The sequence below is a fragment of the Barbus barbus genome (genome assembly GCF_936440315.1).
Source record: "Barbus barbus genome assembly, chromosome: 30".
NCBI classification, from domain to species: domain Eukaryota; kingdom Metazoa; phylum Chordata; class Actinopteri; order Cypriniformes; family Cyprinidae; genus Barbus; species Barbus barbus.
The window spans coordinates 27305000-27331661 of record NC_136758.1 but is presented as its reverse complement, the minus strand read 5'-3'; the positions used below and the strand labels follow the sequence as shown (position 1 = coordinate 27331661).

General features: G+C 35.6%; 2 protein-coding genes across 2 annotated transcripts; both read left to right on the top strand.

Moving 5' to 3' along the window:
- The first annotated feature begins 1270 nt into the window (after positions 1-1270).
- tmx4 (thioredoxin-related transmembrane protein 4) lies at positions 1271-8606 on the top strand. The gene is made up of 8 exons (XM_079385523.1): positions 1271-1556; positions 2000-2115; positions 4230-4275; positions 4417-4545; positions 4688-4733; positions 5722-5823; positions 6281-6344; positions 6710-8606. Exons 1-8 carry the CDS (start codon positions 1357-1359, stop codon positions 6943-6945), a joined length of 939 nt encoding a protein of 312 aa, XP_079241649.1. The 5' UTR covers positions 1271-1356; the 3' UTR covers positions 6946-8606.
- Positions 8607-13043: 4437 nt separating this feature from the next.
- hao1 (hydroxyacid oxidase (glycolate oxidase) 1) lies at positions 13044-26058 on the top strand. Its single transcript, XM_079385526.1, has 8 exons — positions 13044-13219; positions 15689-15840; positions 16775-17030; positions 20637-20812; positions 24066-24157; positions 25267-25425; positions 25509-25578; positions 25810-26058. The coding sequence occupies exons 1-8, from the start codon at positions 13083-13085 to the stop codon at positions 25875-25877; spliced, it is 1110 nt and encodes a 369-aa protein (XP_079241652.1). The 5' UTR covers positions 13044-13082; the 3' UTR covers positions 25878-26058.
- The last annotated feature ends 604 nt before the right edge of the window (positions 26059-26662 follow it).

Below are 26662 nucleotides of genomic sequence, written 5' to 3'. Positions count from 1 at the left end.
CCATGCCATGACACCACCTCCACCATGCTTTACAGATGAGGCTGTATGCTTGGGATCCTTTGCAGTTCCCTTTTTTTCTCCACATTTTTTCTTTCCCATCACTTAGATAAAGGTTCATCTTTGTCTCATCGGACCATAAACACAGTTCCAAAACTCTTCTGACTCACCTTTGTGCTTTTTTGCAAACTCTAATCTTGTCTTTCTATTTTTGGTGCTGGTCAGAGGTTTGCATCTTGCTGTGTAGCATCTGTAATTCTGTGTCAAAGTCTCCTGAGGACAGTAGATTGTCAGAGCATCACCCCAGCTTTCTGGAAGTTGTTGGTGATTTTACAGACACGTCTTTTAGGATTCATTTTCACAGCTTTTATGATTTGTCTGTCATCAACTACTGTTGTTTTCTCAGCCGATCAGGTCGTTGTTGGTTGCTGGTGGTTTCCAAACTCTTGATTTCTCCATGCCCTTTGTTTTTGCTAGAGCTCTAATTGACTTCCTCTTTTCTTTTAGCATCCAAATCACTTGCTTTTCTCTCAAAGTCAGCTCCCTCATCTTCATCCTGGTTTGTGTGTGTCATCATCGAATGCAAGATTCAGAATGCAGAAGTAATGTATATAACTGATACGACACATTCCCTGCTTTTAATATCTGAAGAATTAATGCAACAGGACACAGCTGATCACTTAGAAAGGCCCGTGAGGAAACTGTCCCAATACTTATGATCACATCAGATAGAGGGATGAAACTCTAAAAGTGCTGAACTTCTTAGCTGGTGAAACATCTATGTGTTGAATTACCCAATAATAAAATGTGACATTCTGTAGTTTTGTCTCATATTCATCTTTTAATCATATTTGTAAATGTATTGACTGCACAGCCAACAGAGAAATGTTGTCTTTACTGTACTTTTGGAGGGCACTGTATATATATATATATATATATATATATATATATATATATTTACACATACACAAACAATCTCACTCTCACTCACATACACACACTCACTCTTATGTGTATTTTTTTAAATCTGGTTGGTTTGTATTGTGTGTTTCTTGCTAATGGACCTTGAGTCTGGAAATAAAGTCGAATGAATTAATTATATACACAATAATAATAATGCAAATATAATTAAATAAACAAACATACTAAATGTTCAGTATATTTTTTAATATATTGACAAAAAAAATGTTGTACATGATATGTAATATACAATGTTTTAAATACATGAAAACTCTGTTGAAGATGAGGTACTAGTAGAGTGTGTACACAGGCTGCAGAGGTGCTTCCTGCGCATCTGTCGACCTGAGCTCAAAGCTCCGGCGCTGCTGCTGCTGCTGTATTTCCTGCTTGTGTTGAATCATGTGCTCCTGCAGCAGCAGCAATATGGCGGGACTGAGACGGGCTGACATGCAGAAATATGGCAGAAGCTCCTTCTGCATCAGTGCTGTGTTCCTGACGCTCGCGGCTGGACTGATCGCTCAGACGGACGCTAGTGATGTGCTGACGGTGACCGACGCCAACTGGACGCTCATCCTGCAGGGCGAGTGGATGATCAAGTTGTGAGTACAGTATGTGTGATTTGATCACGAGCTGCAGGATTCATGTGTCAATGATCAGATTAATAGCGCTACGATTCGATGACACTTTGATCTGGCGCGCTCTGCAACAATATAACAATTTATACTTAAAGAATGTATCGAAATAATAAAAACAGTGTCTGGTTTCAGTGACGTGTGTGTTGTTATAACCGGAAGTGTTCACAGACCTCTCTTTTTTGCTGCAATAATATATCTATAAATGCACAAAAATCGTTTCAAATCGTCATGTTATGCAGTAAGCATTATGCTGCACACATATTGTGGATGTTATTGCGTAAATAATGGCCCACGGTGGACATGTTCACAGCATCAGGGTTACACCCACCTTTACGTTCAGTATGCAGCGAGTTAAATATATTTGTATGCATGCATGTAATTGAATCGATCTGTTTGTGTTGTATTAGTTATGCTCCGTGGTGTCCGGCCTGCCAGCATTTACAAACAGACTGGGAGAGTCTTGGAAGACAAAGTGAAAGTCTGGGTATATCAGTGGGTAGAGTCGACGTTACACAACAACCAGGTTTGACCATTGCTTCTTACCGTATATGGTATCACATATTGTGAAATTAAAATGCGAATCATTTCAAGTCTTTAATGATCTATCTATCTATCTGTCTATCTATCGTGTGTGTGTGTGTGTGTGTGTGTGTGTACACACACACATACATATATTTTTATTACACATATACATATACACACACACACACACAATACAATAATATAACATTTTGTGTTATATTTGAATTATTTCAATAATTTTTTTATTATTTGTGTGTATAAATTCATACAGGAAATACAATAAACAGTAGTAGTACTAATCATAGTTCAATCATGACAACTCTAAGAAGATTTCAGTATAGTGATGGCTATGACAGTGTTAATGTATTTGATCTTGGCGGAATAGATCTCCTACACTGCTGCTGTTGGTTATTGCTTTAGTTGTAGATTATTGCTGCTGCTGCAAGCCAGTACAGGAACTTGCTTACTGCCAATGCATATGGCAATACCGTGAGTATTTAAGACATACTGCTGCTGCACAGATGTGACCCTGGAGCACAAAACCAGTCTTAAGTAGCTGGGGTATATTAGTAGCAATAGCCAAAAATACATTCTATAGTACAAAATGATCGATTTTTCTTTTATGCCAAAAATCATTAGGAGATTAAGTAAAGATCATGTTCCATGAAGATATTTTGTAAATTTCCTACCATAAATATATTAAAACTTAATTTTTGATTAGTAATATGCATTAGTAAGAACTTCATTTGGACAACTTTAAAGGCGACTTTCTCAATATTTAGATTTTTTTGAACCCTCAGATTCCAAATAATTGTATCTCGGCCAAATATTACATACCATACATCAATGGAAAGCTTATTTATTCAACTTTCAAATGATGTAGAAATCTCAATTTAAAAAAAATGACTCTTATTTTTAGTTTTGTGGTCCAGGATCACAAATAGCATATAAATAAAATAACCCGTAGCAGATCTATCCAGGGTTTCAGAGAAACTCTGAAAGTGTGCTGCAAGAATCTCAAGTGAAATGCTAGCTAGCCATATAAATGCAAGGCAGTAAGCTCATTGGCTGCATATGCAGTATGAACCAATCAGCTTGTGCCAAGTCATTTAACTCTCTGAATATCATCAGATGTGTTAACAACCCTCATTCTGCACCATCTAGAGTTTCATGATTGATATTAATGTATAGTTCAATACATTTGAATAATATTAAATAATATATAAATATAACAAAATATATCACAATAGTTGTTGGTTTATATATTGCATTTTAAATAACAATATGGTAATACATATGTTTTGTCAAAGCAAGTGAATGAAATGCTTATTTGTTTTATAATTTATTTTATTTGGAACTTGGATATGATTTGTCTGAGATCAGTGCAAAAACATCTTCACATTATGCAACAGCTGAGCTGAAACAAAAGACTTCAACAGCGATGCTAATATTATAAAACGGGATGTGGCACATTCAAAGCCATTGCAAATAATTATGGGCATAAGATACTATCAATAGCATGAACGTCTTGTTTGCGTCCAGTCTGATCAGCAGCAGTGTGTCTGGATTGTTTGCACACAGAGCTGTTTAAGTTTAGTCATGTGGCTCGAATGAACTACTGTGGGACTTTAAAAGGAATTAGAGTTTTAACACGTCACTAATTTAAATTCCTCCTGCAGTTATTATCAGCTATATTTGATGTGTGCCTTTGAGTGATATCACAAGCAGATGAAAGCCTTTATTATTAATACCATTATATCCAGACCAGTTTAGACCATTGCCTTTGAATGCTAATTGCATTTTAAATGCAAGCAAAGATTGTATGTAAGCGACTAATGATGCAGGTGAAGCGGAGTCTGTTGTCCTGTGCTTCCACCTGCAGCGGGGCTTGAATGGCGTCTCTCTCATGTGTTTCTGTGGAAATCTCAGCTGGCGGGGAGAAAACGCCTGTTACTGTCAGAAAGCTGTCAGGCTTTACTCTTATTACAGCTCTGCTATAGACCGCTCACCGCCTTCCCATGCCGAAGGGACTTCTTTGGCCGGTATAGGATGTGCTCGCTCTTCTATCTGTGTTTCTGCATCAATATATCCATCCTCTCTTCTTTTGTTCTGCAGGTCTGAGTGGGAGGTTTCTGGTTACAACACTGCCGACTATATTTCAGTAAGTCCTCAGATGGCTGAATTTATTTTCCCTCAGGTGTTATGACAAAACTGGCTTTCAAAACGTTCTTTTAGGTTCCATTTTTTGATAAAAAATAGCATGTATCAGTTTAAAGTATTGAACAACCCATCTCATCCACAGCGCTAAAGATGGAAATTTCCGCAAATATGTTTCATCACGTACTATTGAGGATATCCAGGCGTATGTTGTGCAGAAAAAGTGGGCGATGGTTGAGCCGGTGCCAGGATGGAAGTCGCCATCCTCTCTTCTGTAAATACAACCTTTTCTGTCTGGAAAAAAAGTGCCGATGTGTTTGCTGCTTGAAATCGCATACTGTATAAAATTAAGTTGTTCGAATTGAATACATTTTGTTTATTAATTCCTTGCTTAATACCATTTTATTATTTTTCAGAATGTCAGGAATGGCTAATCTGTTTCGTCTCTCAGTGTGGATCAGAGTAAGAAATATTTTGCAGTTTGATCGGTGGTATTGTCTTTAAAAAAGCCCAAAATGAAAATTTGCTAAAAATTAGATGTATAAAAGTAATAGCTTTGGAGAAATGTAGCATTGCATCACTTGCTCATCAATGGATGCTCTGCAGTGAATGGGTGCCGTCAGAATGAGAGTCCAAACAGCTGATTAAAAACATCACAATAATCCACACCACTCCAGTCCATCAAATAATGTCTTGAGAAGACAAAAAGCTGAAACAAATCCATCACTAAGACATTAACTAAAATCCAAGTCCATAATCCATAATAACGCTTCCTCCAATGAAAAAGGTCTGGTGTGAATCAGGAGAGAAACCTGCACAGATCAAGCACCGTTTACAAGCCAAAACAGTTCAAAACAAAAATGTGGCTGGATTTTGATGTGAGAGACAACAGGAGATGGACTTTTGATTGTGGACTAGTATTTTAGGCAGTTTGAAGTTAAAAAGGTCTTAATGTATTTTGTCTTCTCGAGACATTACCTGATGCACTGGAGTGGATTATTGTGATGTTTTTATGAGCTGTTTGGACTCTCATTCTGACGGCACCCATTCACTGCAGAGCATCCATTGCTGAGCATTTCTTCAAATCTGATGAAGAAACAAACATCCTCAACTCAGCGAGTACATTTTCAGCAAAATGTTAATTTTTGGATGAACTGATCCTTTAATTTCCAAGTCTGAAGCAATGCACTTGAGTCAGCAATTCATAACATTTTATAATAATAATACGTTTTGATTTGTTAACATTAGCTGACATGAACTAACAATGAAAAATACTTCTAAAGCATTTATTAATCTTCTATTTTCTAATGTAAAGTGTGATACTCATGTCTTTTCTTTTCTTTCCTTTCATCTACCAAATGGAGTTTTATTTCATGAAGAAACCTGTCAAGTCTGAATTTGATCTTGTCATTTGTATTAAATGTATTCCTATTTTGTCTATTCAACGTAGCAAATCCACACGTACCTGACGAATACGCTCGGTATCCCTTCCTGGGGCTCTTATGTGATTTTTGCCATCATTACGCTCTTTATGGGACTGATGCTCGGCCTGGTGAGTTTAAAAACATAATTTTCACAGTTTAATTGGGTTAATGTATTATTCATGCTCCAAGCCTAAAGTGAAAAGCTTTACTCTTTGCATGAAAGTATCTCATGCATAAATATTCCTGCGGACGAAGCGTCCATGCTACAGATCTAAAAAGACCATTTACCAAAGGGAGCCAACAAAGTGCACTTGACTTCATCTGATGCGAGAGCTCTATGAAGCAGATCGCACATACTGTACAGATACATGATGACTTGCAGCAGAAGGAATTATATAATAAATTTAGAAAAAAGAAGTTGCTACATTATACAACGGCGAGTTGTGTAACACTGGTCGATTCTGCGGCTCTTTTGAGGATCCGGTGGGTGGTTCTCACATGTAGTGGATCAAACTTTCAAAAGTGAACTTCAGCTGCTGGCTTTGAGATAATTACTCAGTCTAATGGTAACAATATCTCAATTAGATGCTGGTTTTGATCGCTGACTGTATTTGGCCGTCCAGACCCAAGCGCAGAGAAGACAAAACAGGTGAGATTAGAAACACATTTATTATTTACTCTGCACTAAGGATCTGAATTACGTTTCATTTTACTTAAAATATTACAGTGTAGCTAAATGTTATTTGAAACTTATTGCACCTTATTTTTTTATTTGTCTGTATAATTTTAATTAATTTTATATTTCAGTTTTCATTTTAGCTATTGTAGCACAGAGTTAAACTAAATAAAAATGAGAAGCGTTTCATTGGCAACAAGCTGAAATAAGTTGACTTTTTTTTCATTTTCTTTTCTTTTTTTTTTTTTAAATACCCAGTTCAACTTGAATTGGTCTATAAAGTAGTGTTTTTGAACTATCGCTAATATAATGAATCATTTGAATCTGTGTCTGTGCAGTTGTGATAGTGAAGGAGGAAGTGTCAGAGGAAGAGGTGGAGGACATCCTCATGGAGGAGAAACGCACATCTGACCTGGACAACGAGAACGAGCGAGTGTCTGGAGACGAGTCGACCGAAGAGGAAGGAGCGATGAGCGATGCCGCTGGCAGCGACCAGTCTCCGTCAGAGGGGGCAGCAGAGAGTTCAGTGAGGAAACGCAAACCACAGGCGCAGAACACTACTGAGGGAACATAATGTCACTGCATAATGCCACTGCAGTCACCACCAAAAACAAGAAGAAACTGCCATATCTGTAGGATATGCAAAGCAGCGCCAGGTATCGGCTGATTTCTGCATCACGCATGCAGACCGTGGTTTCGACGCTTTCCTTGCATTTTACCTGCTTCTCGCTGCGGTTCAATTCCGTTTCATTTTTAAGAGTAGTTGCTTAAATTTATTGCTGAAAGGTGATGCCAAACATTGACAGACCTTCTTTAACATATAATTTTATATTTTCTATAAATGCCAAAAATACGAATGCGCATCATTTTAGAATAATTTTAATGCTGATGTTATGAAAAAAAAGGTTACACAATGTATTACGATGAGTCTCTCAAAAAAAGGAAGTTTTTTTCGCCTCAAAGAACAAGACAAAAATGCAGCCTGTTAATAAATAATTAACGTTACATTGTTCATGCTGATTAAGCACATACAGTGTCGCACGATCCCTCAGAAATCATTGTAATGAAGGATCATGTGACACTGAAGACTGAAGTAATGATGCTGAAAATTCAGCTTTGCAAAGGAATAGATTACGTTTTAAAAGATATCAAATCAGTTATTTTAAATTATAATAATGTTTCACAATATTACTGTATTTTTAATCAAATAAATGCAGCCTTGGTGACTTTTGAAAATATTAAAAGATCTTAATTATTCCACACGTTACACAGTGATGTAATTAATGTATTTAAATATTAAAATATTTATGTACCATGGTAGTATTTGTTGTACTGCCTCAATGCTGATATTGTGACAAATTGTTCGTGACTTGTCTAAATCTTTGCTGCAGTATCCTGTAATGTAGTATAAAGTGTTATTACAGAACTTAAAGAAAAAAAAAATACTAATGCATTACAATAATGAGAATTTGGGAGAAATGTGCTTAATTGTCATGAAAATGTCGCAATGCAAAACTTTGCATTTATATTTTTATTTTGGAGTGAAATGAATGACGTGTTCTTAACAGGTTGGATGAGATTCATGCATTACACTGTTGTTTTACCATGTTTCCTTAATTGTTCTATATTTGCTGTAATGATAAACGCTTCCATGTTTCACAATCCTGTGCCACAGCTAATTCCTGACTGTTTTCAGAAGGAAATGTTCTTAAAGTATGATAAATATGAAGAGTATTTTTGCACTATTGCATTCATCCACACGTGATGCATATAGTGTTGAATAGCACAAACTGTCCATAATCATGGCATATTATCAGAGGATGCTTTGCGTACCAGGTCTCAGGATAAGTATTTCTCAGTGGTATGAAGATGTTGTTTTGTACAGTGTGGATTTGTAATGTATTCCCTGTAATTGCAAATTGAATTTATAATTTGCACAAAACTTTGACAATGTCTTTGGTATTAAAATCGGTGCAGTCTTTGACTGGCGGCTCAACGGTCAATTGCCTTTCATTTTTATACTATGGACAGACTGTTTGAATCGGTGTAGCAAATAAATATTTTGTAAGCTGTATTCTGCACAGAAACACACCAGCACATCTGTTCAATGTTTCTGTGTCATTTATCATATGCTGAACATCGATTGTCAATTTCATTGTATTGTGTGACAAGATTGTTATATTGTAAGCTGTTCATAACTGCAGAGTTTGTGTGTTCATTAAACAGTTTGACTTGATATGAAGTGTTTTGGATTTTAGTTTGTCATGTCAGCATCAAAGGAATACATTGTTTTAAAAGATATTAAAATACAAATCAGTTATTTTAAATTATAATAATATTTAACAATATTACTATTTTTAATCAAATAAATGCAGCCTTGATGAAAACATTAAAACCCGAATGTACCCAAAACAAGAACCCATGTTTTGGGTTAAAAAAGCATCTAAACATGCATCAATTACTACAGAAAATTTCAGTTTGTAAAACCAATCAAACATTGCGTTTACCCAAGTGTAGTGTTTTGCTCATTGCATTACTGCAAGAAACTAGTTTTCAAGCACTGGTCAGTTTTGAAATTTTGGATTGTTTGGCTTTCCGTAATGTGTTTTTTCAGATTAGTGGAAAGAAAACATCCAAAATGCACTCTTAAGCATTCCTTTTATTGCACTTTATCTATCTGCATCTTCAAATTATAATGCATATTTTTAAAGGTTGTGTTCTCAAAATGAGTTTTTTCTCCCCTTCAGCAGCACTTACAAACACCATAACTTAGAGTTTTATTCCTAAATATATTCTGAAGGTTTATATAGAGCCGTTTGTTCACATATAATTTGCTTGATTTTTTTTTTATTGATCACACTTTATATATAGGCTATTTGTAGATTTCAATTACAATACATATTTTTAAAGGACATGCATTTTCTCAAAATGAGTTTATCTTCAGCAGCGCTTACACTAAAATTTGCTGTATTCTGAAGAGTTTGACTGAGGGATTTGTTCATATAAAATTTGCCCGATTTTATCTTGTTTTTTCTAAAAATCTGTCGACTGTATTTTCGGATTCACAGATTGATGAAAGAGATCCTCCAAAATCCCCTCTCTAAAAACTTTTAACTCTAGTATATCAACAAAACTACCGGTCTTTATTCAATGTCTAGATTTATTTTCTGGAGAACATATGCAAATTAGTGCATATTTAAACATTTCACTTTCTGTAACTTGTAAAACAAACAACAAAAAAGGTTTGCAATTCTTAATGCAATCAACTATACTGTAGGTAAGCATGGTGATTTCAATTAGTCCAAGTTTATACCCTTTTAAAGCAGACATCTATGGAGCAAGAAACTGGAATAACCATTAAAATACAGCGTTTTGAAACCATCACTAAAAGACATAAACATTATGTTCAAAAGATACGAGAAACATGACTGTTTAAACAGAAAGGAAGTAAATTAGTTACACAACACTGAACCTCATAACTACACCATTCATCATTCTGCTGTCAAAAACCATTGGCATTCAAAAGTAGCCATGTATAGCTTTTAGTAATTAACTGCATTTTTCAGCTAATGAGCAATTAACTATAGTTTTCGAGCAACATACAGATCTGAAGTAGGTCATTTCATCATGTGATTTCTTTGAATTTTTTTAAATGTCACATGGGCTTACATTGTTTCCCGTCTGCTGTTGTTGACGTCATACTGCTGAAGGTTTGAGACTGTGTTCACGTTCATCAGTTCATAGCAAGATGGCAGATTTCATACACAGTATGCCTAACTGAGCCGCTGAGCTGAATATGAATGCAAAGATAAAACTGAAATGAATCTAAACTAACTTGCAAGAAAGGTTGATATGCAGTTAGTGTTGTGTAGACAGTCTTCCTCACGCCTGGAGCTCCCAGCATGCACTCTATAATCAAACGCACCTGATTCAACTCATCAGGATTATTAGAGGCTCCAAGAACTCAAATATGTCAGAAAATGGAAAGAATTCACCAATAAACTACAAAGTTCATGTATAAACGAATTAAAACTAAAACTAGAAGCACTTAAAAATCTGGTACTGGAAATTAAATAAAATACAAGAAAACTTATTTTATTTCAGCTAGTTGCCAAGGCAACATTTTATTTAGTTTAACTTCATGTCCTAAAATAACTCAAACTGAAATATGATAAAACCTGCATAGACATTTAAAAAAAAATATATATATATACAGTTGGGCAAAAAAGTATTTAGTCAGCCACCAATTGTGCAAGTTCTCCCACTTAAAAAGATGAGAGAGGCCTGTAATGTTCATCATAGGTACACTTCAACTATGAGAGACAGAATGGGGGGAAAGAATCCAGGAAATCACATCCAAACTCCACTATGGCCAAGACCAAAGAGCTGTCGAAGGACACCAGAAACAAAATTGTAGACCTGCACCAGGCAGGGAAGACTGAATCTGCAATAGGTCTAGTACTAGTACTACTACCTAGTGAATGACCTGCAGAGAGCTGGGACCAAAGTAACAAAGGCTACCATCAGTAACACACTACGCCGCCAGGGACTCAAATCCTGCAGTGCCAGACGTGTCCCCCTGCTTAAGCCAGTACATGTCCGGCCCGTATGAAGTTTGCTAGAGAGCATTTGGATGATCCAGAAGAGGATTGGGAGAATGTCACATGGTCGATGAAACCAAAATAGAACTTTTTGGTAAAAACTCAACTCGTCGTGTTTGGAGGAGAAAGAATGCTGAGTTGCATCCAAAGAACACCATACCTACTGTGAAGCATGGGGGTGGAAACAGCATGCTTTGGGGCTGTTCTTCTGCAAAGGGACCAGGACGACTGATCCATGTAAAGGAAAGAATGAATGGGGCCATGTATCGTGAGATTTTGAGTGAAAACCTCCTTCCATCAGCAAGGGCATTGAAGATGAAACGTGGCTGGGTCTTTCAGCATGACAATGATCCCAAACACACCGCCCGGGCAACGAAGAAGTGGCTTCGTCAGAAGCATTTCAAGGTCCTGGAGTGGCCTAGCCAATCTCCAGATCTCAACCCCATAGAAAATCTTTGGAGGGAGTTGACAGCCCCAAAACATCACGGCTCTAGAGGAGATCTGCATGGAGGAATGGGCCAAAATACCAGCAACAGTGTGTGAAAACCTTGTGAAGACTTCAGAAAACAGAAACGTTTGACCTCTGTCATTGCCAACAAAGAGTATATAACAAAGTATTGAGATTAACTTTTGTTATTGACCAAATACTTATTTTCCACCATAATTTGCAAATAAATTTTCCTACAATGTGATTTCCTGGATTCTTTCCCCCCATTCTGTCTCTCATAGTTGAAGTGTACCTATGATAAATTACAGGCCTCTCTCATTGGTGGCTGACTAAATACTTTTTTGCCCAACTGTAAATACTACGTCTAAAAATAATCTAAATAAACAAATACATGAATAAAATATATAACCATAATTGCATTTTTTTTTTATGTATGTTATAATAGTGAAGAAAAAAACATCATCAGACATATTCCTCCTTCAATAGTGTTTAAAAGCAAAGCATGATGAATGGTTGATGAAAGTGCAGAATGAGCAGAGCTGGAATATAAGAGTTGTGTCACACATTATCATCACTATTATTCTCATACTTAGTTTGTATTTTCATGGAAATTGGTTAATTGGGACAACAGAATAAATGTTTGAAAGGAATGAGCATTTGATAGTTTGTGTGTGGTGTGTGAGCAGCTGTTGTGAAGCTCTGCAAAGCTGTTACGCAAAGCTGCAGAGGAGGCTGAGAGGAGACGCACATCTCAACATCCTACACACGCTCAAGTTTGTGCTGGAGGAGAAATACTGCCGCGATCATGCATCTCACCAAACCTGCCAGAAATATGTCTGTTATATATTCCACCCCAAGAAATTGTATTTTGTCGACTGAATGAAGCCTAATTTTGGACCTTTAAGACTGTTACATAATCTGATGATAGTTTTTTTAAATTAAGTTTAATTATTTAGGGCTGTAAAGACATTATATTGCATTATTTGATGACAATTAAAAAAAAAAAACTGTAAAAACAACAAATTATTTTAATTACTTAAATACAACTAAATAAATTAACAGAATAAAATGAAATAAAATCAATATAATATAACTGAATTATTATTATAATAACTATAATTGATTATAATTCTAAATGGTAATTCTCATATAACATTTTTCCTTTTCCTGTCATATGCAAGTTTTAATTTCCTGTAAAATTACCTTAGAGAATAATTGATACTAACAATAAATAATAAATACAAACAAATTCAAAAGGAAATAATGGATTACATAATGAAAATTTGGGGTCAAAATGTGTTTTATTGTCAAGAAAAATTATAATTATAAATTAACAATTTTCTTTATGAAAAAAAAAAGTACACATTGTACTTTTTACAAGTACACATTGTTCTGGTCATATGCATTTGCTAATTCCATGAGTAATTTTAATGTAAATCTCTTTATTTGACCGTTACGCATAGACGCCATTGATTTTTACTCAGTTGTGTGTTGGTTGTTCACATATTTTTGAGGAGAAGCCCCTATAGCTGTGACAGGGCAAAGGGACATTAGTTGAAAGACTGCAGAAAGTTAACTTGAGAGAGTTAATAATTGATCAGTGGCTCTCTGATCCCGGTGAAATCCAGCTGCTGAAGAGCTCTGAGTCTCATCAGTGGAAACATGTCGGACTCGCTGGTGTGTGTCAGTGATTATGAGCGTCAGGCTCAGAGACTTCTACCAAAGTCAGTGTTTGATTATTATTTCTCAGGAGCAGACGAGCAGCAAACTCTGCATGATAATGTAGCAGCATTCACCAGGTATGTGATCGTTCATCATCATGTGAACAGCATTTGATCTGACAAGCTTTTATGATCAACCTGAAGAGAATTAGTTCAATTACAAATCAAAACATCTGACATCATGTGCTAACAAACGGCTAATTTATATATTAAGAACTCTGTGATGTTTATAAACATCTATAATTAGTGGTGTGACTTTGTAGTTAAAAATCTGGTCTTGTCACCCAAGGGTTGAAGGTTCAAAGCCCAGATGATCTGATTTCATTGAGCCCTCGAGCAAAACACGCAAGCGCACGTTTCTCCAGGTGCAAGACAGACATATTCTCAGCTGATCGGGTTAAGAGCGTATATCGGCTAAATGAACAACATAATGACAGTTAAAAACATTAGCAAAAGAGCCAAGTATTATCTCATAACAACTAAGAAATCTTATATTGGAGGCTGGGGCAAGTTGTCAGATACAAGGGGCAATAATTTATGAACTTTAAAGCATTTTTATCTTTATTTTATTATTTAGAATGAAAGAATTTATCTCTGAAAATAATAAGATAAAAAGAAAATTATTCTTAAAAATAAACATTACATACTAAGTAATAATTATGAGATAAAAGGGATGGAAATGAGATGGTTGAAATTATGACATAAAAAGTTAAAATGATTACAAAGTCAGAAAATATGACATAAAATGTCAAAATTATGAAATACCGTTATAATCATGAGATAAGTGATAAAAATTACATGTCAAAACTGACATAAATAGTCATTAATGACTAAAAGCTCAAATTATGACATACTAAGTCATAATTATGAGATGCTAAGTCATAACTGAAATATAGAGTTAAAAATGAGACAAAAGTTTCAATTACAACACAAAGACAAAATGACAAAAAGCTGAAATTGACACACTAAGCCATAATTATGATTATTGAAACTACTACAAAAGTTGAAACTACTGTATGACATAAAAAGTCAAAATTATGACATAGTATGTCACACTGTGGTTATGAGATCAAGTTGAAATGATGAAATACTAAGTCATGAGATAAAAGAGTTAAACATGAGATAAAAGTCATAATTATGACAAAGTATAACAATGACTAAAATCACTAATATGACTAAAATACATGACTTTTTGTGTCATAAATTCGGCTTTTTAATCACATCATTTATATTTTTTAAATCTCATAATTATGATTTTTCCAAAGCATGATTTTTTTTTTGGGCAGAATTTGTCTTCCATACTTTTACTGTTATTACACACACACACACACACACACACACACACACACACACAGTTAATTGGACACATACAATGGGGCATGTTGTCACACTGTTTTATCAAATTCTTTCATTGATTTGTGAAGAACAACTTTTCTTGAAAAATTAATATCTTGAAATATGAACTATAATTGTCTATAAACCCTATTAAGAATCATCAAGCTTCTGTACATACAAAACTTCAGTAAGACAAATGAAACGATGTTAAAAAAAACTACAGCAAAGAGTTAATAACACAGAACTCTGGCAAATTGCTTTCAAGTCATGAAATAAACAGCACGAGTCAGTCTGTAATAGTTTGAGTCAGTCTATCACAATGTTGACAAGAATTACACTTCCTCTGAATGTTTTGGCCTAATTTTAGACAGTCTCTCTGGGTTGTGTGGGGTCAGTTATAATTATGTGTGTTTATCTTGGCCTGGAGCGCTCGTGTGGGTGGGCAGACGGACCCTACAGACCTAAACACGGCCTTACAGCAGTGTCAGCAGAGGCTCTGTCCAGATGAATAATGCCACTCTATTACTCATACATATATATTAGTCATATATGCATATTTATAAAATGTGCAAACAAGACGTCCTTCCAGTTAAGTGAGCTGTGGTCAGACGACTCGATGAGTCACATAATCAACGTAAATATTAACACAAAACTGAGTGACCGTCAGGGTTGAAGTCATATGCTACAGGAAAAAAACAAACATAAACATTTCATCTATTTATAAAGATGGTTTCTACAAACAGTAGCTAGTTGCAGTTGCGTTTCTTAATTGTTTTATTGAATATATTTAGCTGAAAATACCTTTACAAATGCAAATGTTGATTTATTTATTTATTTTTAGTATAGAAACCAAACTTTGCAAATTAATGAGCCAAGGCTATCAAATTATAAATCATTAAATTTTTCTAGGATTTTTAGAAGAGTTGTTTTTTTTTAAAGAAATATAACATTTAACTTTAGACTGTATTTCATGTATCAACAGGTTTTCATAACCCTTATAATGGGACAACATGCCCCAATGTAGTTGAGGTCTCTTTTAGGTTTGTGTCTGGAAAAATGGACTATAAGCAATTTATATAAATAAACCCACCCATCCGCTATAAAAAAATAAATAAAAAAGTGTGGCAACTACCACCAACTGCATCTATATTACATTATTATATAAAGTTGTTATTTCTGAAATACGAGTTGTGACTCTGCTGTGTCTTGTAGGTGGTGCATTTACCCTCGTGTGCTCAGGGATGTGTCCTCAGTGGACATGTCCACCACAGTTCTGGGTCAGAGAGTCAGTATGCCCATCTGTGTGGCAGCTACTGCTATGCAGAGAATGGCGCATCCCGACGGCGAGACGGCCACTGCGAGAGGTCAGACACCAGTAACTTACTCTGGAGCTACAAGAGTCACAGTGACTGCAATTACTGTAACTGACCACATGGTGGCGCCATTAGCCTTTCCTACAGTGTGGCTATAGTATGGAAGTCCATTTCTGCCACTTAAGAAAACAATTACATCAAATTAAAAGTCTAAATTATTACATAAGTCATAATTAAAAGCTGAAATGATGTTATAGTCAATATGAGATAAAAAAACTTATGACACATAATTGTCATAATTATGACATACTAAGTCATAATCATGAAATAAAAAATTTGATAAAAGCCAAAAAGATGAAAGTCATATGACAAAAAGACAAAATCATAATTATGAAATAAAGGTTTGACATATACAATTTTGACAAAGTAAAAAAAAAAAAAAAAAATAAGATAATGGTTGAAATTATTACATAAAAAGTCAGTTATGACACACAAAGTCATGATATAAGAGGTCATAATAATTAGATACAAGTTGATATTATGACCTAAAAAAGTAATAATTATGACATACTAAATCATAATTATGAGATAAAATAAATAATGCCATACTGTCAATTGAGATAAAAATTCATAATTACGAGATATAATTAATGAGATAAAATGTCTAAATTATGACATTCTAAGTCATTATATAATTGTGACTATCATATTTTCAATTTATGTCATATTTCACATGATTTTTTCTTTTGTGGCTGAAATGGATCTCATAATGTTGTACTGTCAGTAGTAGTGTATGTCAAACTACCAGACTTTGTGAGGGATCTATGATCACGGAGCAGATCCTACACACTTTAGATGACAGTTAAAGGAGCAGCCCTGTTTGAAGATTCGAACCCAAGGCCACTCAGTGTCTTGTAAGCCACAGCAGCCTTATGGCAATCACCCTGCTGTTCTGACATCTTCTCCGGTCTCTTCCCGTCCGCAGCCTGCCTGTCCTGTGACACGGGGATGATGCTGAGCTCATGGGCCACCTCCACCATAGAGGAAGTAGCGGAGGCCGCACCTGGGGCCGTGCGCTGGATGCAGCTGTACATTTATAAAGACCGAGCGCTGACTCAGTCTCTGGTCAGGAGGGCCGAGGAGGCCGGGTATAAGGGTATCTTTGTCACAGTGGACACACCTTATCTTGGCAGGCGACGTGATGACGTGCGCAACCGATTTAAGCTGCCCTCTCATTTGAGGTAAACACTGAGACAACCACACGTGACGTGTGTGTGTGTGTGTGTGCCAGCAGCATGCTTTACAGACATCGCTGGCTGTGTTTGTAAACTCACAAACACTCTGTGAATTGTCCATCTGATCTGAAATCAGAATATACACAGAATGATCTGATTATATGCTGATTTCAGTGCAAACTTCAGCAGCAGCATATGAAGGGCAGGACGTGTTATTATGTTGTCACACTGTCACGGTTTCTGCCATTCTGGAAGTTTTCTATGACTTTTGCACCAAAGATTCACAATTATATGGTCAGATCTATAATTATATATTCCAATTTTACACCTTAGCAATTGCATATCACTGAAAACCACCCTAAATCCTTTAGCAACTGCTTAGCAACCAGTGGCGGACCTAGAGTTTTATACACGGGGTGGCCAGGGGGTGGTCAAGGCTAATTCAGGGGGTCCATGGACCATGACAGAAAATCAGTTTATAACTCCAACCTGGCATAAAAAAAGCATGAATAAATCCTACAATTGCTAATTACTTCATATTACCACACATTAGCTATACATTCCCACCGTAACTTCTATCAGCTCATTAACCAGTGGCTGGAGCAGCCTGGAGTGAGAATTATTCATGAATAATTAACAAGCCTGTCATTAACACCAGTCAAAAGTTTTAGAACAGTAAGATTTATGTTTTTTAATTCTCTTCTGCTCACCAAGCCTGCATTTATTTGATCCAAAATACAGCAAAAGAAAAAATATTTTTACTATTTAAACAACTGCTTTCTATTTGAATATATTTTAAAATGTAATTTATTCCTGTGATTTCAAAGCTGAATTTTTAGCTCAAAAAACATGTATTATTATTATTATTATTGAAAACAGGCGAGTAGAATTTTTCAGGTTTCTTTGATGAATAGAAAGTTATCAGCATTTACCTGAAATATAAATATTTTGTAACATTATAAATGTCTTTAGCATCATTGCTAAATAAAAGTATTAATTTCTATAATACCCCCCCCCCCAAAAAAAAAAATTCAAAAAAAATAAAATAAAAATAAAAATAAATAATTATACCGACTCCAAGCTATAAAAAAAATAAAAAATAAAAAATAAAAAAACTTATTTCAGATAAATGCTAATCTTTTCATCTTTGTATTCATTAAAATAATCCTGAAAAAAATTACTCAACTGTTTTAAATATTTATAATAATAATGATTAAAAAAATGTTTCTTGAGCAGTAAATCAGCATATTAGAATGATTTCTGAAGATCATGTGACCCTGAAGACTGGAGAAATGATGCTGAAAATACAGCTGCGCATCACAGAAATAAATTACATTGTAAAATATATTCACATAAAGCTGTTATTTTAAATAGTAAACATATTTCACAATATTACTGCTTTTGCTGCATTTTGGATCAAATAAATGTAGGCTTGGTGAGCAGAAGAGAATTCTTTAAAAACATTAAAAATCTTATTGTTCAAACACTTTTGACTGGTAATGTACACTTTATTTTTTTCTCATTTTTTCTAAACTAAACTATTTTTAAGGTTAAAGTAACAATTGGTTTGTATACAAGTTCATATTAGACTTTTTATAATAACGTTATATCTATTCATTATTATTAATTATAATTAAAAAAAGAGCAATTGAGTAAATTTTAAATGTAATTTTTGCCAAATTCTCAATTTTATGGACACTGTGTGGATTTTCTTTTATGTGACAATGTTTTCTAGCTGCTGTCTTTCTGCGGTTGAAACACTCATTGAGTGATTACATGAGACACTATACAGTCAGTAAGTAGTAGTGTATCTTTCAGCATGGATCAGGTGTTCATTAAATGTTTACTTCATGCTAATAAGAATGCACTCCTGCTTCGCTTGAACTTAAAAAGCGGGAGCGCACATGATCCGTCACGCCAGCCACTGAACGAAGCGCGATGCCGAATACCAAACGTGTCACATCCTTGAGTTCGAGGCTAAAATAAACGCTTATTTCAGTACGATTAAACAAAGAAAATGAAATCGTAGCATATACATTTTTGGGGTGGCCGATCCGATGTCAGGGGTGTCCAGTGCCACCCTGGACACCCCTCTGGCTCCGCCACTGTTAGCAACACCTTACCATCCATTCAGAACACCTTAGCAACTGCATATAAACGTTCTAGCAACTACTTAGAACTCCCTAGCAACTGCAAAGCAACATACTGACAACATCTGAGCATGTGGAAAAATGTACATATTTATCACGTATATATTTAACTACCAAAAGGAGGTGATTTCATTGCAATTTTTTACAGAATCATGTGACATTTTTTACAACTCATCCCCTAAACAGCACCTTAGTAACCTCAAAGTGCACTAATAGCGATTCAGAGCACTTACAAACCACATAGCAACATCCTGGCAACTGCACAGTAACACCTAAGCAACCACATAATGCGTTAACAGCAACTCAGAACATTTACAAACTACATAGCAACACCCTGGCAACCATTCAGAACATGCTCATAACATTCTAACAGAATGCTTAGAAACCACATAGCAACACCCTAGCAACCATGTAAATCTCCCTAGCAAATGCCCTGTCATGCATTTATAAATTATATTGTTAGATCTACAACTTTACTCACCTTAGCAACTGCATATCAAGTCCCTGGCAACCACTAAGAGCACCCTGGTAACTGCGTAACAACAGCTTAGCAACCACATAACATTCTAACAACAACTCAGAATGCTTATAAACCACGTAACAACACCCTGGTAACTGCATAGCAACACCTTAGCAACCACATAATGTGCTAACACACTCTAGATGCTTTAATACTTCATTTTAATACTATAAAGGCATAAAATGGCAATATCTACAATAAAGCAGCAACTTCATTTACATATTTCTAGTCAAACAGATGCTGCATTGTAAACATTACAGTTTAGATTTAATGCATGATAAAGAAACCTCACAAGAACTATAAAGAAAAACTGATCATATTAACTCCTTTTACAATTCTCGTGAGGTTTCTTAATAAACAAGGCCTCAGTTTTTTCATCCTCGTGGACAGATTATTTTACAGATTTGTCGTCCCTTGAAAACCGAAGCGCTCACTGAAGAGCTTTATGTATTTATGGAAACAGAAATCTCTCTCTTACAGTAGATCACGCCGCTCGTGGGGATTCATACTCGCCGCTTCAGCTCCGTCAACACTCGCTACATTATGCTTTTTATGTGGGGAAACATTCAGATATCAGCAGTTCTACAGATACGCCAACAGCGGCCTGCTATAAAAATGCCCTCACGAAAGTAAAGCCTTCCTGCTCCGGATCCCACGAGGTGAATTACGGCTATTAGAAATCCAAAAAAGCATCACGGCCCCACCGTATATTTCAGCACTACTGCCTCCGTTTCCATCAGCAGTGACACAACATGAACTTCATCTCAACCCTCCCGGAGACTTTCGCTCGGCCCCACAAATCAAAGCACAGCAGCGGCAACAAGGTGCCATTGAGCGCGAGCTCTGCTGTTTGGATAAAACCCTGGCTCAGTTTTCATATGCTGACCAAAAACAACACTCCCAGGACTAATTCCATTTTGCACTCTCGATTTTTTTCCCCAGGATGGCCAATTTCGAGACCCCTGATTTAGCCTTCTCCTCAAAAGAGGGTTACGGGGAGGATAGCGGCCTGGCGGTGTATGTAACTCAGGCCATAGATGCCACGGTGAAGTGGGACGACATCGCCTGGCTGAAGAGATTGACCTCGCTGCCTGTGGTGGTCAAAGGGGTTTTGACAGGTGAGCTATCCTGCCGTGTTTGGGGATTGGAGGAGCTGTCGTGTCGTGTGTGCTTGTGTCCAAAAGCTGTGACTTCACAGGATTCAGATAGTCTTCAAATGTGCCATAACATCAGAGATAACCAAACAAACATTTAGTGACAATGCAATGCAATATTTTTTATTTTGTAAAAAAAAAAAAAAAAATTACAATATTACACTCACAACATCTGTGGTTGTGTCTGCTTTAGACACAATCAAATAAAGATTTAGTGGCTATGTTTATTATAAAGTAAAATAAAAAAATATTTGTTTGTATTTCCAAAACCCAAGGTCACTTTATAAAGTTAGATAAAGGGGGGAAAATAGATAAATAACAAACATCCCTAAAGTATATATAATAAAGTAAATATGATAAACTATAAAATAAAATAGACAATAAAATTAAAATAAAATAAAGTGAAAATATAACAAATATAAAATAAAAAACTAAAGTAAATAAAGTAAAAAAATAAGTTGAATTAAGAAATGTGTATGAATAAATTTACATCTTTAAACCACTTCATCAGACATAATTTTGATTCTTTCCATTAATGCCAAACTTGCACACATAGGATTGTGGGATATCAAGAACAAATCTGTTCTGCCTGGAAAAAGTGGCCATAAAAATGCATTCTATGCAAATATTATTTCATTATTATTTCATTAAGATCTGTAATGTCTTCTCTCTCTCGAACCGCCTCTCTTGCCTGCGCCCTTAAAAATAAAGGTTTTATGGAGATTAATAACGTTCTTGATGTTGCGTCGTAGCTTTTTAAATGGATTCTTAATTAATGAAAATTTTCCGATCTGAGCACTGTTGATCACTCTTCCCGTATTACTCTTCTGAGGTCAAGGATCTGGGATTCATACTGGACAGCGACCTAAAGCTGAATAAACAAATCAATTCTACTGTGAGTGCCAGCTTTTACCATCTGCGAAGATTAGCAAAAGTCAAACCCTTCCTATAGGAGGAGTTTTGAGATTATAATTCATGCTTTAATTTCTTCGCGACTAGATTACTGTAACTCAGCTATTCATCGTTTACAACTGGTTCAAAATGCGGCTGCTCGTTTGCTCACAGGCAGTCGCAGAAGTAATCACATCACACCTATCTTGTGTTCATTGCACTGGTTACTGGTTAGCTATCGTATTCAATTTAAAAGTCTGCTATTTGTGTACAAAGCTCTGAACATCCTTGCTCCTTCATATCTCTCGGAGTTGATTGCTGTACACAATCCAGCTAGATCGCTTAGGTCACAGACTCAGCAACTGCTTTTGGTTCCAAGAACTAGATTGAAATGTAGGGGTGATGGAGCCTTTGCTGTTGCTGGCCCCAAGCTATGGAACAGCTTGCCTTTGTCCATCAGAACAGCTTCTTCGGTGACTGAGTTTAAACGTCTCTTAAAGACTTATCTTTTTTCCCATGCTTCTAATGTTTTGTGACTGTGTTTTTCTGATGATGTGTTTATCTATTGTGTGATTGAGTCAATGTAACTGTGTACAGCACTTTGGTAAACTAAGGTTGTTTTAAAGTGCTTTATAAATACATTTGAAATTAAAGAAAGACAGAATTAAAAGTTCTGACTCTTTGCTTCCAAATGAAACCTTTATGCTTAAGAGGTGGAATGCTCACCGTCACTGATACAGAACGACCTATTTGCATAATCTAATCAAAACAAAGCAGCCGGTCGACCCCGTCTGTCAGCGAGGGGCCGCTAATTAAAGATAATATGTCATTTATCTCCCGGGAGGAAAAAGCAGTCAGTCTGTGAGCGCTGAGGTTATCTCAGAAACGTCTAGAAGCTTTACTGCTGTTATTGTGTCTTCAGATAAACTTTTATCTTCTCTTTGGCTCTGGAAATGGCACATTCTGTAAATAAAAGAGTCAACACACACACACACAAAATCTTTTCATTTCAGCGCAGACCAAAGGATTTAAATGTGTTCCCTGACAAACTCAGAAATGTATGTTGAGGAGGGGGAAGTAATAGGGGAACACCATTAGTTATTTTAGCTCATGTGTGGAACATAATTTTCCTTGAAATGTGCATCCTTTCCTGTTGGCCTCGGCTGAAAGGAAAAAGCCATTTAATCATTTTCGGCATTTTTCCGAACAGAACAGACTAGGAGAAATTAAATTACACTATGTAAAGCTAATTTTTGCTTTCCTGTGCAAAAATTGGGATCATGATGCTATTTTTGAGCGATAGTTTCCTGCAATAGCAACAGAATGCAATAGCAACAGAAATGCACGATTAAAAGTTTTAAAGGAATAGTTCACCCAAAAACGAAAATCTGCTTACAGTTTACTCATTACCCATCCAAGATGTAGAGAAGTTTATTTCTTCATCAGATTTGGAGAAATGTAGCATTGCATCACTTACTCTCCGATGGATCCTCTGTAGTGAATGGGTGCCGTCAGAATGAGAGTCCAAACAGCTGATAAAAACATCCACACCACTCCAGTCCATCAGTTAACATCCGGAGAATACAAAAGCTGTGTGTTTGTAAGAAACAAATTCATCATTAAAGTGTATAATACTTCAAACCATTGCTAAAATACAAGTCCATAATCCATTATAACGCGTCCTCCAGTGAAAAAAGTTGTCTCATCTGAATCAGGAGAGAAATATGCACAGATCAAGCACCGTTTACAAGCCAAAAACAGCTCTAAACAAATATGTGGCTGGATTTTGATGTGAGAGACAACAGGAGATGGACTTTTTCACTGGAGGAAGCTTTATTTTGGATTACCAAGCAAAAAAAAAAAAAAGATTTTTGAAGTTAAAAACATCTTAATGAAGGATTTGTTTCTTACAAGCACAGCTTTTGTCTTCTCCAGATGTTAACTGATGGACTGGAGTGGTGTGGATTATTGTGATGTTTTTAATCAGCTGTTTGGACTCTCATTCTGACGGCACCCATTCACTGCAGAGCATCCATTGCTGAGCAAGTGATGAAATGCTACATTTCTTCAAATTTGATGAAGAAACAAACTCATCCACATCTTGGATGGCCTGAGGGGGAGCACATTTTCAGCAAATTGTAATTTTTGCATGAACTCTTCATTTAAATCCAGATAAAGACAGCTTTGCATACCATAATTGCAATGTAACATAATTTCCTCCATGCAAAAGATTTTGATTCCAAATTGTAGAATGAGAAACGGCAAAACTGCTTTAGAGGAACCACAGTAATTAATGTTCTGCTCATGGTGAATCTCACTGTTTTAGCTGAAGATGCCAAAGAAGCGCTGAAGTATGGGGTGGATGGAATACTTGTGTCAAACCACGGAGCAAGACAGCTTGATGGAGTTCCAGCCACCGTAAGTGTCTGTTGAAGAAATGAGGCATTATTGTTCTCCAGAGACCTCCAACCCACAAGTCCTCTTTGCAAACTATCCTCTGCGGCCTGTAAATTGCATCTTTGATAGTGTGAAATACGGTCTCTGGTTTACCGAAGTGGACGCCAAACAAAGGTTTGGATGCAACCTCAAGTTTTATGAGTGCATAGTGGTCTCCAAAACTGAAGAACATCAACTGAGCGTGAAGAGCGCTCTGAATATAGATACAGAGATGGTATATCTGCTCCAGGTCTTCCAACACTTGCGTTTTATGTTATGATCTATAATTAGTGATGATGATGATTTATTGAAACTCTATCCTTCTAGAACTTTCTGTGATAACCAATTTTGGCGATACAATATACTGCAAGACAAAAAACATAAGACAAAGTTTTGATACTGAAAATACATTAGTTTGGAATAATTAATATTTTTAATGGTTTTGAAAGAAGCATTTTCTACTCACCAAGGCTGCATTTATTTGATCAAAAATACATTAAAAGCAGTAATATTGTGAAATGTTTTTACCTTTTAAAATTGTTGTTTTCTATGTGAATATCTGTTGAAATGTAATTAATCGCTGAGATCAAAGCTTAATTTTCAACATCATTACTCCAGTCTTCAGTGTCACATGATCCAGCTCAAGAAACATTTCTGATTATAATCAGAAATATTGTGAAAACTGAGAGATTTTTTTTTTTCAGGATTCTTTGATGAATAAAAAGTTCAAAAGAACAGTGTTCATTTGAAACAAATCTTTTGTAACATTATAGATGTATTTAATCAATTTAATGCATCCTTACCCCACATTTCTGAATGGTAGTTTATCATAGTTTTCACAGAAATATGAAGCAGCACAACTGTTTTAAACATTGATAATCAGAAATGTTTCTTGAGCAGCAAATCAGTATATTATGATGATTTCTGAAGGATCATGTGACACTGAAGACTGGAGTAATGATGCTGAAAATTCAGCTTTGCATCACAGGAATAAATTACATTTTATTATATCTTTCAAAATATTACAAATCTTATGCAGGGCAATCTTTGAGCAATAGCATACAGTAATGTGATGGAGTATGTCAGTGCAGATTGACGCTCTGCCTGAGGTTGTGGAGGCTGTAGAAGGAAAGGTGGATGTCTTCATGGACGGAGGTGTTCGTAAGGGCACAGATGTGCTGAAGGCTCTGGCTCTGGGAGCAAAGGCAGTGTTTGTAGGGAGACCCGTCCTGTGGGCGCTTGCCTGTGAGGTGAGACACAGTAAATACTGAATTACTGGACATGCATGTTAGGTCTTAATGTTTAACCAGACATCAAACTTTCCGGTCTTCAGGGTGACAAAGGAGTCAGCGATGTTCTCCAAATACTACGCGAGGAACTTCACCTTGCATTGGCGCTGACAGGTATTTGTATTGGTGCTTACAGGTAGTTTTGAAGAAAAAAAAAAAAAAAAAAAAAAAAAAAAAAAATTAATATTTGTTTTTATTTGAATGAAAGAATAAAATTAGAAACAGTAATGAACAACATAAAATACATATAAAAATACTATATGAAAAAGTTACATAAATTCAGATCACACTGCATTGGATTGTTCTGGATTTTATCTTTTTTTTCTGTATGATGTCTTCTGGCAGGCTGTTGCTCTCTAAAGGAAGTCAACAGATCCCTTCTGAGAAGACATGAACTCATTTCAAGGATCTAATGAGCAGAACTGTTGCATGCTGGGAGATTTCATGTGTGCCAGTGACTGGACCGAGTTGTGTAATTCAAATGAACCCAGAGGATTTGGGCACGACAGATTTAGCATCATGAATAAAACATTTGTGTAAGTCATTCGTGTAAAAGTTTGAATAAATGCATCAAAAGCATGTGGTTTGTACAGACGTACCGTGCCTGACAGCAGTAATTCTTCCTGTTTACTGGAAGCAGGCAATGTTTAGTAACCCAAACCAGTTTTGTGACTCTTCCAGTTTTCTTCACTGTCTGGACACTGGGAACAAAACGAAGAGGATTTTTAAAGGCATATCACATCTAAACATGAACTTGGGTTATTAAACTAAAAAACTAAAAACATAAAAAACAACATTTTTGTTACTTTAAATAAAATATTGAACAATATTAAGAATATTAAACATTTTATTATTTAAAAAAAAAAAAAAAGATAATATATATAGCTAATTTCCAAAACTGGATTAAAATAAAACAAACATACATACATATAAAAAAAAAAGAAAACTAATAAAATGACAAAAACAGACAATAAAATTACTAAAACATTAACTAAAATTAAAATGGATAATATAAAATATGGAAGCCCATTTCCGCAAAATAAACAAACAAACAAATAAATATTCAGGTTTTTGAGATTTAAATTCAGAATTTCAAGATATAAACGTGCAATTCTGAGAAGAAAATTCTGAATTGTGAAATAGAAAATAACAATTGTGAGAAAAAGGTCAGAATTTCGAGATAAATGTCTTTTTTTTT

What these genes read in the sequence shown, in the direction of transcription:
- tmx4 (XM_079385523.1), top strand. Translation starts at nt 1,357, where the DNA reads ATGTGCTCCTGCAGCAGCAGCAATATGGCGGGACTGAGACGGGCTGAC. An exon ending in TGGGACTGATGCTCGGCCTG is followed by an intron (nt 5,824 to 6,280) that starts GTGAGTTTAAAA and finishes TATCTCAATTAG; the next exon opens with ATGCTGGTTTTGATCGCTGA. An exon ending in GCGCAGAGAAGACAAAACAG is followed by an intron (nt 6,345 to 6,709) that starts GTGAGATTAGAA and finishes GTGTCTGTGCAG; the next exon opens with TTGTGATAGTGAAGGAGGAA.
- hao1 (XM_079385526.1), top strand. Translation starts at nt 13,083, where the DNA reads ATGTCGGACTCGCTGGTGTGTGTCAGTGATTATGAGCGTCAGGCTCAG. An exon ending in GGTCAAAGGGGTTTTGACAG is followed by an intron (nt 20,813 to 24,065) that starts GTGAGCTATCCT and finishes TCACTGTTTTAG; the next exon opens with CTGAAGATGCCAAAGAAGCG. An exon ending in TTGATGGAGTTCCAGCCACC is followed by an intron (nt 24,158 to 25,266) that starts GTAAGTGTCTGT and finishes ATGTCAGTGCAG; the next exon opens with ATTGACGCTCTGCCTGAGGT.